We start from the raw sequence: 17929 nt of genomic DNA on the forward strand, positions 1-17929 counted from the left end.
AAATATGTGTTTTATCCTCTCAGCATAAAGCTTCATCGCTCTAACAAAGAATACTCAGTGCAGTTCCCCAGGACAAGGGCAGGTAGAATCATCTGAACCCGCTTAGAGGACAAACCCACCCCTCCTGAGAGAGAAAATTCAACTTCCTTCCTACAGGTGGAAGGCAGGAAGATATAATTAACATTAATCACCGTCAAACCTTACCCATGACTTAATAAGCCTTCCTGCACAGCAGGACAGTCACAGTCACAGTGTGGGATAGGCAGGAGGGGCTGCAGCCTTCCCCTGGTGCTCCCAGAGCTCTGCACTGCTCCAGACACCAGACACCACCTGCTGAACACTACGGGCCTGTAGGGAAGGTACAGCTCTCTAGAGGGGAGCAGCACTGCCCACAACCCTCCCAAAACTTCCACCCGTGCCGCCTCTGTCCCCTGCAGGAGCTGGGCTCAGCATGCATGAGCTGCAGGGATGAGTGCGACTCCACCACGATCACCAGCACTGCTTTGTGAGCTGTACCAAACAGTAGCTTCTCTCCTGCCTCCCAGAGACTGATCATGTGTCCAGCTGAAAACCCAGGCTAATTCACTGAGACAACACAGCCTCACCCTGAACCCCTTTGTCCTGCTGCAGATCTGTGGCCTGTGACAGCCCCATTCGTTCTGGAAGCTTTTCCTTGAAGGAATTTGTCACCTTAACTGCTGTGACTACAAACCTGTGACTACAAACTACTACAAACCTGTACTTTGCATTTAGTGACAGGGAAAATACCAAATTTTAAACCACTGTTTGTCATCCTGAAGACAATTAAAGAGGAACATGACTTACACATAACTGCCTGTCCACAGGATGGGAAGAACATAGGGGACAGCTGGACATCATTACTAATAAAAAGCCAGAACAGAAGGGACTTCACAGGCAGAGTATTCACTTTGAAAGGCTCAGGCTGCCTTTCCTTGTTTGTTAGATGTTGCCAAAAGTGAGAGTGTGAAACGCACCGAGCCAGTGGCCCTATTTGCTATGGGAAAAGTGGGATCTAGATACCAATACAGATTTAAAACTCAACAATACAGGAGGGCAGCTGTAAAGAAGGGAAAGGAAGGAGCTTTCGAAGCCACAGGTGTCTGCAGAATTTGGACAGAGGTGTTTACACAGCCCCTGAGGCACAGAGCTGCAGGAAAAGCTTTGCAGACACTGTGAGCAACTGCACTGAAGAGAGCAGCGACAGATCCGCATCAGCAGGATCTGATCCTTATCAGATCTTATCAGGATCTGAGCCTTACATTTAGCAATTTAAAGCTGTCAACTCGGAAATACTGTGGTATCAAAAATACACTGCAGCGTCATTGCAGTCTTTTAGATTTCTTTTCTGACTGACCCTGAATGCAGTGCTAGGCACAGAAACCATCCCCTCCCAAACACGTGTGTGCACCCAACCACCAGGTTTAGTAAGCACTGCAACCCCACGGCAGAGTGAGCACGTTTGGCTGACAACAGCACGGCCAAACGTGCCTCCCACGGACGCCTGGTCCATAGCAGGTGGCCATCTGGAGCCACTGACCATGTGGGGCCATCTGTGGCAGCAGGAGCACCTTCCTGCTGGCCGGGCTGCAGCTGCCACCGGCTTGGCACCAAGCTCAGCAGCAGCGAGGTGTCTGCTGCTATCTGGGCCAGATCACCTTCCTCTGAGGTTGTAGAAGTGGGACATCCAGAACAAAGAGCCTTCGAGGTGTGGCTGCACTAAAGATGGCTTCTCACGACCCTCTGAAGCAACCCTTGAAAGCTAATAAAATTTAAAATTTCAGAAAGAAGCTCAGCTGAATGATTAAGTCAGAATTTAGAGCCCTCTCAGTGCATTTTCATCATCTTTGCCTTCATGCAACACAGCAAAAAATAAAAGCCACCAGAAGTCATCTGCTGCAATATATATTTTAATTCAAAGTGAATCTTGACAGTAATACACCATAAATTCTTATTTTGACACTCACCAAAATAGTCACCTGGAAAACCCGCTTTTTGTGACAAAGTACAGAAGGCTTGGTCACATTTAAATCACTGAGAACTAGAAAGAAATACTATCGCAAACTGTAAGAGACATTACATCCATAAAAAATTTTCCCAGTCCTCATATTGTAATATTGCACAGTGCAATTGCTACATGGCGAACTAGTGTAGCAGAGAAATCCAAAGCAAAAAAAAAAAGCCACAAGTCTACAAATTGTTAAACAGTAACAGTTCAACCTTATTAATCAAGTCTCTATCACTGGGTGTTTCTAGAACAAGTCTTCCCTACAGCTTGCAGTGTGATTTAACTTTTACTTAACACAAACCACATTAATTAGCAGTAAAAACAGAAAAATTTAAAAATTAAAACAAAAAAAAAGAAGTTAATACAGTAGCATATTTGACCAATAAAACACCCTGAAGTTAAAAACTGAACACAAGAAATTCATAAAAAACCTTGCAAATTAAAGTAATACGCAGATATGCAATTCCGTAGTCATGCAGTGTTTTATTTAAAAAAGGCATTAAAACGGTATTGTGTAAAAATGCTTCTCAGAGGATGACTTTTTTCACAGAAAAGGCCCTCGCTGTGAAAGTTTTTTCTTCTGCAGATGGGCCCCAGACACTTGTAGGGACAAGAGTCTGTTCTCTCAGAGTATATTGCGGAAGGAGGGCGGAGGAAATTCACCTGGTGTGTTGAATTTAAGCTGTGACAAGATCCCAAATATTTCATTCTTTGAAATGCAGACTTTTCTAAGATTACAGCAAGTCTAATTTGGGGCACATTTCCAGCAACCCTTCCCTGCATAGGGCAGGGTACTGTGGTGATACACAGAGAACCGTGCCAATTTAACAAGCACATCAGCTCCAAACCTTAAGCTTTAAGCACAGGAAAAAGAAAGTACAGAAAATACATCAGACCCATGATGATCCCCATGGCCCCAGGAGGGGGAAAAAAAAAAAAAAAAAAAAAAAAAAGAAAAAAAAGAAAAATCAGGGGTTTTTTTCTTTTTTTTTTTTTTTTTTGGTGGTTGTTGTTACCATGATACAAAAATCGATGTGCTCCATTTGCATTGGTGGTTCTTGGTGTGTCCATCGCCTGCAATGGTGTCAGCACCAAAAAAAAAAAAAGGGAGTGAACAGAAAACAGCACGAGTTTGAAGCGGTAAAGGTGGACATCCAATTTTACTCCCCATGTTTAGGCTTTACATGCGTGTTGGTAAGATTTCAAATTCATCAGGATACTCCTAGTTGCTATGTATACTTTATACACACACACACTTGTACAAAATGCATAGATTACTAAAAACATGGAAACTTTTGGGAAAAGTTCGGTTTCTTAATTTTCAGCGTGATTAAAAATGTACTGCTGGTATTTTCTTTTTTTTTATGTTCTAATACTGTTGTATTTTAGTTATTACTTAAAAAATAAATCAAATATAGGCACATTTATTTCATTCAGACATTCATTAAATAAAACACTGCTTGTGTTAGTGGAGTAAAGAAAAAGATTACCAGTTATTAGCTTATTGACAGAGTTAAACTCAAATGCTTTGCACTCTTATTCCAGTCATCATTGCAAGGATTTTATTCCAGATTTTGTTTTAAAAAAAGTTAAGTCAAGCCTGCAAGATGCAGCTTCTTAAGTGTCTACACAATGCCAATATGAAAACATAAAAAAATTAAGTTACATTAATACATCCACTTATATGCAGTGATGAGCTCAAAGTTAATGGAGATAAAATACTGATGCAAAGAACACACCCCAAAAAAACATATGCAATCATCTTCCATCATTTACAGTATAGTAGTTACGACACTTCAAACATGAAAACAAAATAAAAATTAAAAAAAAAAAATAAACCAAACCCAAAACCCAGCTTCTATTTCATGTAATTAGACTTGTACAGAAATTAGAAGGCTAAGAAAGAACTAGTTAATCACCTAATTTCACAGCTATCTGAAGTGGCAATCATTATATAGCAGCTTATCTATGATACATTCAAGATAAATGATACAATTTATTACTTGCCCATAAGCTAAAACACAGCCTCAGCTTAATACCTTCCATAAATCCCATCTCTACACTACAGTATACTTGAGGTCTATGAAAAAGTAGCTACCTTTTATAGGAAATGGATGATTAAGTCTTTGGTGCTGCAAAAGCAACTTCATTTGAACAAAAACAAAAAACGAAAAGACACACTTCCTAAGGAGAAAAAAAAATAATAATAATGCAAAAAGCATGTAATTTACGTCCCTGACGGAATGTATTAAATAAGCAAACACCCACAACAGGCTAAAACAAATACTATTCATGTAAAAAGACTAAAATCTCTCCCATGCATAAATGAAAGATTGCACACAAAGAACTCACATCTTTTTCAAGCTTCAACAGTAAATATTCTGCTACTAGTTATTAAATACTGCATGGTTTGCTCAAGCTAAGATGAAACCACATCATGGATCAATGAGCGCTTGGCTTCTCCTTTCATTAGCTAGTCAGTCATGCCTACCTCACCTCTAAACATTTTATTATACCCAATTAGACAAACACTTTTAAAATAAACTACTGAGGTCGTATTGCAGTTCCATTTACCAGTATGAAATACTGTCTTGCGTGTCACTACTCAATAGCTACTGAATCAACTTTCCTTAAGCACTACTAAAGTCCTGTCTTGAAGCTAGATCATTCTGACGGGGGCAAAAAAAAGACAGCAAAATTCGGCTACAGCAAAACATGCTGCCTCCTCAATCAGGAAAATACACCCAAATACTAAAATAATACCACACAAAACCCAAAATGAGCATTACGCTATCAAAAAATCAGCAGATCTGAATTTTTAAGTGCTGCAGTCCTCAACATTTATATATAAGTAATAACATTAACAACCTCAAATATTTAAGGCACTATGTGTGGGAACAGTTTACAATGCAGCTGAGATTATTAGGACAACAACATTTAAGAGCAATGTTTAGGCCTTTTCTTTGCCCATGCAAAGGACACATGCAATGTGAAGAACAACAGCTCAACTTTTAGATAAGTGACTCAACATTTAAACACCAAGATACGCAACACAAACGAGTTACTTCTACACCGTACTGCTGACACATGTGCATCTGTTGCTCTAGTTCTGTACACTGAATGGCTTCCCAAATGTAGACGTGTCTTGCACTAGTTAGAAGGCAATTTTATAAAAAATAGCAGGAGCAAAACCAGATTTCTGCTCCCATAAGTCACCTGTCTAAAGTTACTATATAAGAAGGTAACATGACCAAAGACAAGTTATACCAAATGTGCAAAACACATTAAAAGTGAGTTTGTTTTTTTTTTAAAGCTCAGAGTTGTTTAAATTGCACCCAAGTCTACATGATTCAAAAAAATAATTTTCCTGTTGTGCCATGGCTAATACGTGACGAACACCATGTTTCTTCTTGAACCCAGCTCCTGCGTCCTCTCCTCAACGCGGCGAGCTCTCACATGAACGGGTACTGGCTGAGCTTGGTGGGGCTCAGCGGGAAGCCCGCGTAGGCGGCGGGCGAGGCGGCGACGTACGAGTGGGGCGGGAAGAGGGCTTTGTACTGAGTCTGGTGCACGGAGGGGGAAGGCAGCAGGCGGGGGTTGATGCCCACGGGCACCTGGTGCACGATGCCGCCGGCGGGGCTCAGGCCGTAGGCCGGGTGCTGCAGCAGGGGTCTGGAGGCGCAGGGCGAGGCGAGCAGGTGCGCCACGGGCGGCGCCGGCGAGGCGTAGGGCAGGATGGCGGGCTGCCCGCCCAGGTGGGAGCTCCCGGGCAGGTGGCTGGGGCTGCCCTGGGGCAGGGAGAACGCGTGGCTGGCCACGCTGGCCGGGAGGAAAGGCTGCTGCTGCTGCTGCTGGCGGCGCGGGGCGAAGTTCCCGTTCCATTCCTGCGGCCCCGAGGTGAAGTGCTGGACCTGGCCACACACACAGAAACGGGCAGGGCTTAGAGATCCCCGGAGCAAAGAGAGCGGGAAAAATGGAGGAAAATGCACTAAAACTAGTCAACTTAAAATCGGGAGGAATATAGAGACAGGGATTGTTAAATGCTTCAACAGAACAAAAAAAAAAATACATTAGCTATTTAGGTAGCAGCACAGACAATAAGAGATGGAAAACCGAACACAAGTTATTTTAATGCTCTTGCAAAGGGGGAAAAAAAAAGGATAAAATGCCATGCTGGGCTGTTTTAACAGAAATACCATGTATCACATGAGCAAGGTGCTTATTCCACTCTACTCAGCACTGGCTTGGCATCAATTGGAAGTGCTGCATTCAGTTTGGGCACCATAATGAGGCACAAAGAGGACAAATAGGAGAGAAATTTTAGAGGAGAGCAGAAAAAATAATAAACGGATTGAAAAATATCTGAGACAATTAGGCAAACAGAAGTCTAGGTCTATGATCACAGGAAGATGTGGCAACCATTAACAGTTATAAAGAGAAAAAGACTAGAAATCAATTACTCCCATTAAATGATGCAGACTTCAAACTACACAGGGCATCTACCAAAGAAGGAAGGATCAGCATAAATTTTTGTAATGAAAATAACATTCTACGCTTTCTGCCAAGAGGCTGAGGAGCTGCAGACATTGAAGAGATTAAAAATTAATACCGTGCTGATCATATTAAGGTTTGCTTAGAATTAATTAAACCAATCCTTTTGCATAATCATGCAGAAAGGGAGACTGTGTCACCCACCCAAATGTTTCTTTCAATCTGAACTATTCAACTCATTGTTGCTAAATCCTCTTATCTACATATAGCATGCTTTCATTTAGCATTTAACTGACAATATTCACAGTTTCTCTGTAAGACTTACACAAACAGGTGCTGCTCTAACATTAATGCACCTCCAGCTATCTAACCAAAAGCTCAGTGCAGCTACAGCTCCAAGATAATTAATTAAAAGGGGCTTAAGGTTGATGTCATGTGTCAGCTTCAGTCCTCAGCCACAGCAGACACAATAGCTGTGTTGTTGTGCAATGATAAAAGTAACTTTCAAATTAGCTTTAGGTATCTTCTAACATTGGATGGAACTATAATTACAGTCTCATCTCCCCTCCAGCTTCATTACCTGGCAGTACAGGTAAGAAATAGTTGAAACAGTTGGGTTTGCTGAGCTCTATCTCACCTCTGGATACTCAAACTAAAAGATTTTCATGCACACTACTGACAGAACAACACGGAGATACAGCTGCAGATTTTAACTGCACACGATAAGTATTTTAGCATTTGGATGTAAGAATAATAAATGCTAACATATCTTTCTTTTTGTCTCGTGCTTTGATATTGTGCAAGCATCGACAATTTTCCCAGTGTGGCTTTTCTGTTATTTTTTTAAAATAGAGTCAGCTGTTTTAAGAAAATGACCCAAAATGAAAGATACTTATGACTTAAGTAAGTTGAAATCCGTTTTTCAAGATTTGAACGCTTCTTTAATCAAGCTGCTGAAAACCTGCAGCTGCCACAGACAGCAACTGAAACTGTGAGCATTCAGTTTGGAACTCAACTTCTCCAACTCCACGTTTGGAGCTTGTTGGAGGCGAGTGCACATACCTGACTGAAGTTTCCATGGTGCTGATGGAATGCTGATGTCAGTTTCTGCTGACGGCTCCCCACCACAGAAGACTGGTTTATCCTCCCCAGGGCAGACCGACCCTTTCTCAGTGGCTGGCACGGAGCATCTTCCAAGAAAGAAATAAACAATGTATGCTTTGTTGTCACTATTCTCTCCTGGCAAAAGTTAGACAAGGCTTCATTTGCTTAAGCTTGCAGGGAGAAATAATAATACAATACACCAATTAAAGTCAAACCTCAGCACTGTTTAGGAGTGGTTACTATGGATTAGCAGTTACATGTCAAAATCTTCATGTGTATATATTGAATAAATACTGAAACTTCTATTCTTATCTGCTGGCATAGAAAAACACCTGAACTAACTCACCTGTATTCACCATCTGTTCCTCAAGATGTATCCTGTTTTCAAGTCTCATGGGTGGTACCACTACTGTGCAAACAGTTGATTTGGTTTCAGGGTTAACTGAGGCTCTTGCTTCCTTATTTTTATTGTTATTGTCTACAAAGCCATTTTCCACAAAGGGGCTGTCATGTCCTGAGGAGTCTGAGCTTGGGGAACCATCCACTGTATCACATCCACTTTCCTGTTCATCATCTGACATACTGTCAAAAAAATAAAAAGTATTGCAATGAAGCAAAGAGATTTTCATGATAGAGGTACATTTTATTAAATTAACACATTAAATTTATGGAAGTGAAATTACTCAAATGTGGATAAAAGTGATAGTAATTAGATAAGCACATATATTCAAATTCATCCTACCCATAAATTGCAAGGCTCAAAAGAAAAGAGATAACTTCTTAACATTTAAAATTGATGGAATACATGCTGAACTTAAAGCATACAAGAAACAGCAGTAAGTTTACTAAAGCCTGAACATATGGTCAAGTCCTTTAGTGATTTTACAGCTCATGTAATATGTCCTTATTGTATGTTGTTTAAAATAGGACAATACAAATAAAACTACATACAAAAGTTAACTTTTTTGTGAAAAGTACTTTGACACTATGAGGACCAGCACAAAAGTTTGAAGATTTAACCAACAGAATCGGGTAATTCTGAGTAGTTTTTTCAAGTAACAAACAGTGATAATGTGACAACTACTGAGCAATTAATTGTACTTCTGTATTATTAACTTTTAATTTGAGTTGCTAATTATATGACTTAATGTAAGTAGAATGCTACTGAAAACAGAATCCAACACACGCCTCTGCTATTGACAAAGTTGAATTACCAACAGGAACCAAATTACATGTCAGCTTCTTACAATTCAAAGAAAATATAAAATCCAGTAGGTCTTTATAAAAATTTATCTGAAATTTTGAATGTTTTGATATTACAGAATATCAAAGGACTGTCAATGTTAACTACCAACCAGTAAGATTGATGCAGACTCAGAGTTCCACCTCCTTGCCAATACATGCTCTGATAGGATCTTTAATTATTTTAAACAAACTTTTTTCCTTTAGGACCTTAATTAGAATTCATTTTGCACAATGAAACTGCTGAAGGCTCAAGCTAGACATGAGGCAGTGAAGATAAAAACATTTAAAAGCTGTTCACTGCAACAGTGTTCACCTAAGTGAGCCTTACATTTAGTAGGAGAAAAAAGGCATCAATGTCATTAAAGATTACAAGATACACAAAGGGAAAACCAAAGGCTGCAAAAATTAAAAGATACGTGGTGACCAAATCTGTCACATACTACTTAGGCTTATTTAATCTTGCAACTCTCGATTTTTATTCCAAAGAAGCGGCATGCAACGTGTTTCTATTTCCTGTGTGAGCACCATTCATTCAGTATTCTGAAAGCTTCCACTGCAGCAAGACAGATCTGTTAGGAACGAGAACAGAGCAGTCTGTGCTGTACAACTGCAGGCCAGTAAATCAATTTTTAAACAGATCATTTACCCTCACCAGCTGGCAACGTAACAAAACTTGTGCATTTTTTAGTATCAACTAGGCCTGCTGTATACTAATATCTTTCTTTTTGCTGCAAGGAGCCTGAGTTTTCACCTGTTGGATCTCTTGCAAGGAGAGGGGCTGGACTGCTCCGAGGAGCTGGTGCTGAGCGTGCTGTCGGGGCTGCTCAGGGAGCACACACGGTCAATGTTCAGGGTGTTCTGGCAGGCTTCACACTCCAGGCTCCCTTTACACCTGCACACAAAAATACAGTCAGCAAACACACCATTCACCACTCATCTAGGTGCAACTGTGGGATAAAAAGGGGACCGTTATGACAAAAGGCCCCTTAAATGTAAATTAGCATCCAATTCCTTGCTTCTTCTACATCCAAACCAGGTTTTAAACCTTTATGGTGTTCTTTTTTGAAACCTACTAAATGGACTTTTTTTTTATTTACTGAATCAATACTAAAACTTTTTTTTTTTACTGAATCAATACTCAAACTGTTCTACTACAGCAGCTCAGAGCCTTGAAACTTTTGACAAAGCTTAGTTTTAAAATACATGCTACTCCAGTTCAGAATTATTACAAGAATGAAGTCCAAACATTAAACTTTTAAGCCTTGCATGCTTCTGTGATGGCTCTGTGAAAGGAAACTCCACTGGGGGACAACACCCAGCAGCTGCTTTTGTACTCAAAGGTTCACCTTTTCACACTGCTAGTGAAGTATTTTCTACCCACACGAATGTGATAGCATCTACTGGATACTACTGCTAGAATGGTAACATTGAGTATTTATAGCAAGAATACTGTTCTTCAACAAATAAAAAAAGCATGACATTATTAAAAAAAAACCCTAAAAAACCTATGGTTTGAAAAGGCATAACACACACACAGATGAATGAGGTAGATTTTTGACAGTGCTGTTCCCTTTCAATAACAGATTGCTACAGAGTTAACTTCCTGCTGAAGTTTGATTAGGAGCACAATGTTTGTCCTTTTTTAACTCAGATTCATTAGCTGTGCTGATGCCTAGAGAGGCTACCTGGAACAGGGGCTGGGCAGAGATAAAGAATAAAGTAGGGATTTATTAAAAGGCCTTCACAGGATACACCTTGGGCAGCACAAGAGCCTGGCCAGGACTACACCCAAGATGGACAACTGGTCACGAGTTTTCACATTTTTGTAAGTTTTGGTCCATTTCCATATTGGGGTTAATTGTCCAATTACTGCTTCAGGTTATGAAGTCCCATCCTCTCAGTTTGCTCTCCTCAATTCACTGCTGTTTGCACTTTTTGGGCCTGAAGCTGCAATGGTGTCCTTGGGCTGGAAAAGGATTGTTCTGTCTAACTGGACTGCGAAGAGAACTTGCTAACACTCTAGATGAAGTTCAGAGGTATGTAATAATGCAGTACAGGATCTGGAAAATGTGGAAGCTAAACCTGAAGGTGTTGGTGCTAATGATGCCTGGTGAAGGCTGTCCTGGAGCAGAGGCTGGGCAGAGCCAAAGAATCAAGCAGGGATTTATTAAAAGGCCTCAATGAATCCACTTTGAGCAGCACCAGAGCCCAGCCAGGGCCACACCCAAGATGAACCCAAATGGTCCCAAAATGCACGAGCGCTCCCGGGGGCTCTCACTGTGATCAGCTCTGCTCCATGGGCACACTGGAGTTCACTGTCCCATTCCAGCTTTAGCCCATGCAGTCCCATCCTGCTTGTTTTTCTCTCTCCAGCCCACGCTGTTGGTGCTCTTGGGCTGAGCTTTGGGTCATTTGTCCTTGGTGCCCCGCTGGAGCAGGAATTGTTTTGTCTCCCTGCTCTGTGCAGAGAGCTCACCATCCCCTCGTGTGAAGCTCAGACCCACACACTAAAGCAGCACAGAATGTGAGAAATGCAAAAGCTGAAACCTGAGGCACGCCTAAGACAGCTGTATTTAAGTAAAGCCTAGCAAAAACCAAGGCAGATGCTCACTCCCTCAGCGAGTGTGCCCGCGCCACGTCGTCCTCGTCGGTGTCACTGCTGATGGTGATGACGCTGACGGCGGGGCTGGGGGAGCCGGCCAGGAACAGGGTCTGCCGTGGGCTGCTGGGGACACAGGGGCCAGGGGCCAGCCTGAGCGAGGCCTCGCAGCAGCCGCCCTCCTGCCCCTCCGAGTTGAGATTGTCCTGTGCTTCTATGCAGCTTATTCTCTTGACAGCCTTCAGGTTGAGGATCTTTGGAGAGATGAAGGCTGAATTTTGGATATTGGTGTTTTGTAGCATGCTGCTCCTGTGGAGGAAACGCATTGTTCGGAGTTTAGTGAATCTCCACCTGTGAAAACTGTGCTGTTTGCAACAAAACCAAAGCAGGCAATGTAGGCTAAACTACCAATTTAGAAAAAAAAGCAGGCAATGTAGGCTAAGCCACCAATTTAGAAAAAAAGCAGGCAATGTAGGCTAAACCACCAATTTAGAAAAACACAGAACAGTAAACACAGACAAAAATACTCGGCGTGGATAGTTTCAGACAAGAGAGATACCAAGTATGTAATACCAAAGACATCAGCATTGAATACAGTATACTGAAAATCCCATGTTCTTATAAAGGTAAAAACAAATGAAAAACCCATTTGGGTGAAAAACAAGCAAACAAAATCCAGACAGATTTCCTGCAAAGATTCTCCTTTAAAACAAAAGCTGGTAGCCTCCAGATGAACCCCTTGCTTAATACAGGACTGCTGACACTGCCCACAGAACCCATGCTTTCCCCCTTAAGGAGCATCCCACACCTTTGCCACTACTTTGCATGGCACTGGGGCATATTTTCTTCAGCAAGCAGCTGAAGTATTTTTGGTTATCAGTGAAAGATGACTGCAAGGCACACAGCAACCCTGTTATACAGCCTCTCTTTATTTTCAGTTGTCTAAACCTGATATATCCTCCCTCATGTAAACTTAGAAATATCTCATTAGAGCTACCTTAGGACATTCTTATACCTTCCCAAAGCCTGTAAAGACAACATTCTGCTATGACAGGCACATTCTACTAAAAAAGAATTAAAACTAGTTAGTATTGCAAGTATTGTTCCATCTAGTCTACTACCGAAATAACATTGAAAACTTGAAGAGAAAGGACACATTTTCCCAAAAGACTGTCTGAGAGAAATTGTGTCCAACAAAGATGTCACTTCTGCAAGTAGTTCCCCTTGCCCACAAAACAGCAACAACAGCTACTCTGTCTTTGAATGTTGTCTTAGAAATATTCTACCCACCTGTTCTGGCACAGTTTGTTCCTCTTGGTAGCTGCAGGCTGAGGCCAGACAACGTGTGCAATGCCCACACTAATTGGCTGCGGGGCAGACAAGGTTATCTGATGTGTTAAAAGAGGCTGTGGTATCACTGAGCTGTAGTGGGTGCCCTGGGTAATCATCTTCCTGAGGAAAAGGAAAGGCAGGTTTATACTGCACGTCGTTCTCACCGGCACCCCCAGTCCTTGCTCAATCACAGCCACTGTGAGGTGTGGCACAGAAGCAGGACTCACCCCCAGTCTCCAAGCCTCTGTGGGCCAGCCACAGGATCAGAGGTCAGAGATGTGGCTGGAGCTGCCACTGGTGCTACCTGCTGCCATGCAGGAACCAGGATCTGCTGTGTCTGGTTGGACCACGCCTGCTGGGAAGCACAGGAGGTTTTATGGCACAGGCAATTCCCTGAAGTTACACTCGCTGCTTGGAGTTCAGCACAGACCAGGAGAGGGACTGCAACAGAACTCTGCATTTCAAAACACTCACTAATTAAATAAGTAAGAGTTTTGCTTTCAAGTAGGCCAACCTGAGAAAGGATTCCTGCTCGAATCTGTAGTGGCTGAATTGCGTGGGCTTGGGTCACCAGTGGAACTGCATTATCCACCCTCAGGGAGAAACTGGTGGGTTTGCTGTGGTTTGTAGGAATTCCTGGCAGGCAAAAAAAACACATACCCAAGCTTTAGGCAAACAGCAGTCTTGCATGTATTTTCTGAGCAAACACAGAGGACAATTTTAAAACATTTCACCATTTTTTAAAATGTGCTTATGATCTAATTCCGTAATTTAGACTTTCAAGCCAAACAAATTAACACCAGAAGATTTTCGTGCCGTAACTTATCTGCACAAATATTTGAGCTGTAGTTTCCAGAAAGAACTGCCAATAGCTACTAGCTGGAAATAGACTACTAGAAAGAGGAATGACTTTGGCAGAAAGTTCTGCAGAGCTAAGCATTTACTCTTTATCATAAACTACATTAAAAGAATTTGAAAGGAAGCATGCAAAAGTAAGCAGAACTGAATTTCAAAAGCTTCTCAGAATGGACTTCTGCACACCTCGTGCTCTGTATTTCCAGCAGGCTGAAACACATTCCCTTCAGCTTTTATAGCTGGCAATGCCACACATGTATCATGTCCCTCTTCGCTACCATCTCTTTGGTGGGAAGCAATGTAAAATCTTCTGTCAACTTCATCAAATATCTGCAGTAAATCCATAATCCTATTCCTGTCTTCATCAAAATAATGCAAACTATAGCACTGCTCACCAGAGCATAATACAAAAAAGATGCATCTCATGCCTTGTAGAGATCTCATTATTGTCACAGGAAACTAACACACCTACAGCAATGCTACAATGCTTACTACAATAACATTTTTTTATCTAATTTACATAAAACTATAATGAAAGAGGAATTTTTCTAAACAGACATTGCAACAGAACAGCCATGCTTGAAGAAAATACTGGCTAGGAGAAGATATCCCTGATCTCATTTTCTAACTGCACTTCATGCCTTGTGCTTTTCTCAAAGATTAAGCATGGGTGTTCACAGGTAACTACTAAAGAATTACTACACTGAAGTTTGTAAGTGCTTTGGCTGGGTTTTTTTTTAATCTTTACAGTGCAGGATGAAACAAAGTTTTCATCTGATGTAATTCTCTCATGTCCTAACACAATAGCAAGTTATAACCACGCACTTCAAAGCTTTTCATTTTGAAATGCAGTTGACTGATTTTTTTCCCCACAGCCATCTAGAAGAGCAGCATCTTGACTCTGACAGAAGTAGAGAGTTTTAGCACTTCAGATACTCCACAGAGCAGCCAAGCTGGGAAACTTTGAAGCAGTGCCAGATACCATTAATGTCCCTTTTCATCTGTGCCAACAACTCGTCACCTATGTGATGAAAACAATATATCCCCTCCACTTCAGCTGTAGCAGAAATTAAATTTGGAAAGTTATCATCATATTAAGAGTACAGTATACAAATCACAGATAAAGTGTCTGCCTGTGCTGTTTCCTTTTCTATAAATCACTTTATTCATCTGGGAATAATGAAAACAATAGTGGGTTTTTTTATTATGAAGTATGTAATTGTGTAAAGAACATATAATATTCAAACAATTAACTGCTCAGAAGGAAATCTGTGTGAAGCAGCCTGTGAATAGTCAGACCTCTCTTGAATTTCTGGAACCCACGATAGATGCAGCTGCTACAAATAATATTACTGATAAAGTCTGTTGTATCTGTCTTTATCTACAGAGATTAAGACTTCTTAGGTTTAAGTTTAGGTTGAATATTTCTGGTTTGTTTCATTTCAGAGTGCCATCTAGTGTGATTTCCAAAACTTTAAAATGCAGAGGGAAAACTAAGGTCATTCTTAAAAAAACCTACTCCCAATGAATTCCATAACTTCAAGACCTGATCTCAACAGGAAGCTGAACATCACCAAGACAAACAAATTACATCTTTGGAACAAAGACTATAATCAAGTTAATAAGCCAACAATATAAACTGCCTTCCCATTTCCAAAAATGACTATTACTAGGATAAATCACTAATACTCCATCTATCCTGTTTCCTCTCCCATTTTATTTCAGAACACCCTCCTTTTATTGCTTCTCCCTTCACAATTTTTTCTCCTATTTTATCCAAGACATAAATTGATCTCTGTGGGTGTAGTATATGAAGATGGGCTCTGGATTGCTTAATCATTTTTCTGCAGGTGCTGATTTGCTGTTTCTTTCAGAAAGGTGCAGTGTTATCTGCATCTGACTCACGCACTGATTTTTAATGACATAATTAAGTTGGTTTAAATATAAACCTTACATGGATATAACAGAAAACTCAAATATTGCTAACAGCCAGGCAGTAACACTCATATTTTAGGAACTGTGACAATTACAGCTAAATATACCTTGAATAGCTGGAGGACATATAATCAATGCTTGCTGGAAAACATCACTGCAACCAAACTGAGCGGTTCCTGCCTGCAGTGGAATCCCTTGGTGCAGAACTGAGTGGGCAGATGCAGTTAATGCCTAAGGGAACAGATTCAGCACAGGAAAGGTCATTATAACTGAGAATCTACATCTCTCACACACTTGTCGCACCACTTTATACAGTAAATAACTACAACAACTTATAAAAATTAACATTTCCAATCCATTTCACAGGAAGCCATCACATTGGGCCACTGGAGGGCACCAGAAGACAGCACTGGCAACCCCAGCTTGTAACTTAATTTGAAACATATTCTAAATGATTTGTTTAAGAAAACATTAGGAAAAAACGAGTGTAAAAGACAGAAGACTCTGCCACTTAACAGATGCAATTTTTTTTCAATTATTAAATTAATTAGAAAAACAACATTAACTGAACTTACAGTAAAAACAAAACAAAGGAAAACAAAACCAAACCAAGAAAAACACGAACCATTGGTTTTACCTGACTTCTTCCTGGACCAATCTTGGTAAAGCTTGCAGTCAGGTTGGCTGCACTGCCTGAGGCAACTGATCTCATAAGTGATGTTTTATTGCAATTGCTTAAGTCATACAGGTTTGATCGGCATTTGCAAATATCCATGATATGAAAGCAGGACTTCACTCTATCAGAACCAGAAAATAAGTTGCTTTAATCACCATTTCATGTCATTAAAGGTAAAAAACAATTCCCCAAAATAAGGTAAAAAAGATAGTTCAGACCCCACATTTCCCAGTTTCACAGAATGGGATCGTCCACACAGGTAGAAAAACAGAAACACTGCTGTTACTATGGTCACATCAAGCCTCTGATGCAAATTTTAAATTCAAGAAAAATCCTGCTGCTTTTTTCTCTTTCCATCTAACACCATTTTCTAACAGCTGTGTACAAACAGGAAAGCAAGAAATTGAATAGATGAAAAAGCTTGCTCTTTCAGTGAAATGCTTGCAACTTTAGGAAACCCATGGTGAAATACACAACTCCAGAACTGCAAGACAACTTTCAATATATTCCACGTTAATCAGTACATGAAAGGAAGTATCTGAGATGTTTAGCTCAAGAGGAAATGCCTACTCTAGCCCTTAATGACTGACAGGAACTAGGGCTCCTCATACTTCCAAAAAATCACACCCAAGTTTCTGCACTGTTGGAATTTTAACAATCATGCACAAGATCAACTTAGAAATCTATTGCTCTGTTACTTTCAGAGAAAAACAATTATTCAAGCAGTTTCCTTGACCCAATAAATGTATCTAATACTGCAAGCACTTGAAAGAGTTTTCTAAGACACTACAAAAATGATGAAAGATTTTCTTCTCTCTGATACCAGAAGAAACAACACTTCTGTACAAATGAATTGCAACAACAGAGATTTCTATGTTACATACTGGTTGCTATGAGGAAAATTGAGGAGGTGCTTCATGGTAACAAAAGAATGGTTCAGGGTCTCAGCTGGAGTGATTCTTAAATCAGCATCGATAAGCAACATTTTCTTCAACAGACTGACAAATTCCCTCCTATCTGCCTTCTCTGCCAACAGGTCACTTCCCTCCAAATCCATCACCATGTTCACCTGGCACGGAACAAAACAGTCAGATAGAAGATATGCACATTAGTTTAACCCTTTCTGGCATTATTTTCTGCTATAAAATACTAATATTCAGCATTTTTATCACATGAGGTATGGTGGATTTGTCTTATCCCAAAACAGCTGGCTTGGAATTGGTGACATTTTTAGGTATGCACACTACTTCCCCTTGCAACCTCCCCAGTTAAAAACTGCTGAAGGCGTTATTCCAGTCTGGAACTTGGAATTGAAAAAGTAAGATTTGGAATAAAGATCTTTTTATGGTCTAACTCAAACTACAGAGTTGATCCTCAAAAAACAATTTCAAGCACATATTAATGCCAACCTTGCAACAAGATTTGATCCTTTTTTCAGGATGTGAAAGGCAACAAAAAATTGCCTTTTCTTATTGACTAGAGAGGTATAAAGCTAAAGAAAAGTGAGGAAATAGTTATGTTTTTAAAAGCAAAATTTAAAAAATTACACTTAGAACTATATTGTTAAGATAATAGAATTATACTGGAAATCAAACAATAAACAAAGCAGGTTCCATATGCATTCTTTGTTTATTCTTTGCCACAGTGGCAGATAAGGCAGAAGTAT

The 17929-nt window shown here is 40.5% G+C and overlaps 1 protein-coding gene across 7 annotated transcripts in view; it reads right to left on the minus strand.

Annotated features, from left to right (window-relative positions):
* Positions 1 to 1907: 1907 nt before the first annotated feature.
* Positions 1908 to 17929, minus strand: part of HIPK3 (homeodomain interacting protein kinase 3) — a 70636-nt gene continuing 54614 nt past the window's right edge. For 6 of the 7 annotated variants that reach the window (XM_068194730.1, XM_068194731.1, XM_068194726.1 and 3 more), the window contains exons 6-16: positions 17148 to 17332; positions 16225 to 16384; positions 15695 to 15818; positions 13312 to 13433; positions 13025 to 13152; positions 12756 to 12917; positions 11478 to 11774; positions 9618 to 9758; positions 7968 to 8203; positions 7580 to 7707; positions 1908 to 5937 (exon numbers count right to left, since the gene is read on the minus strand). In XM_068194730.1, the coding sequence (XP_068050831.1) occupies positions 5479 to 5937; positions 7580 to 7707; positions 7968 to 8203; positions 9618 to 9758; positions 11478 to 11774; positions 12756 to 12917; positions 13025 to 13152; positions 13312 to 13433; positions 15695 to 15818; positions 16225 to 16384; positions 17148 to 17332 (2142 nt within the window). In that variant the 3' untranslated portion in view covers positions 1908 to 5478. The remainder of the gene's footprint in view (positions 5938 to 7579; positions 7708 to 7967; positions 8204 to 9617; positions 9759 to 11477; positions 11775 to 12755; positions 12918 to 13024; positions 13153 to 13311; positions 13434 to 15694; positions 15819 to 16224; positions 16385 to 17147; positions 17333 to 17929) is intronic. The other variant, XM_068194732.1, reaches the window with a different exon arrangement.

The sequence above is a fragment of the Anomalospiza imberbis genome, chromosome 6, assembly GCF_031753505.1.
Source record: "Anomalospiza imberbis isolate Cuckoo-Finch-1a 21T00152 chromosome 6, ASM3175350v1, whole genome shotgun sequence".
NCBI lineage: Eukaryota > Metazoa > Chordata > Aves > Passeriformes > Viduidae > Anomalospiza > Anomalospiza imberbis.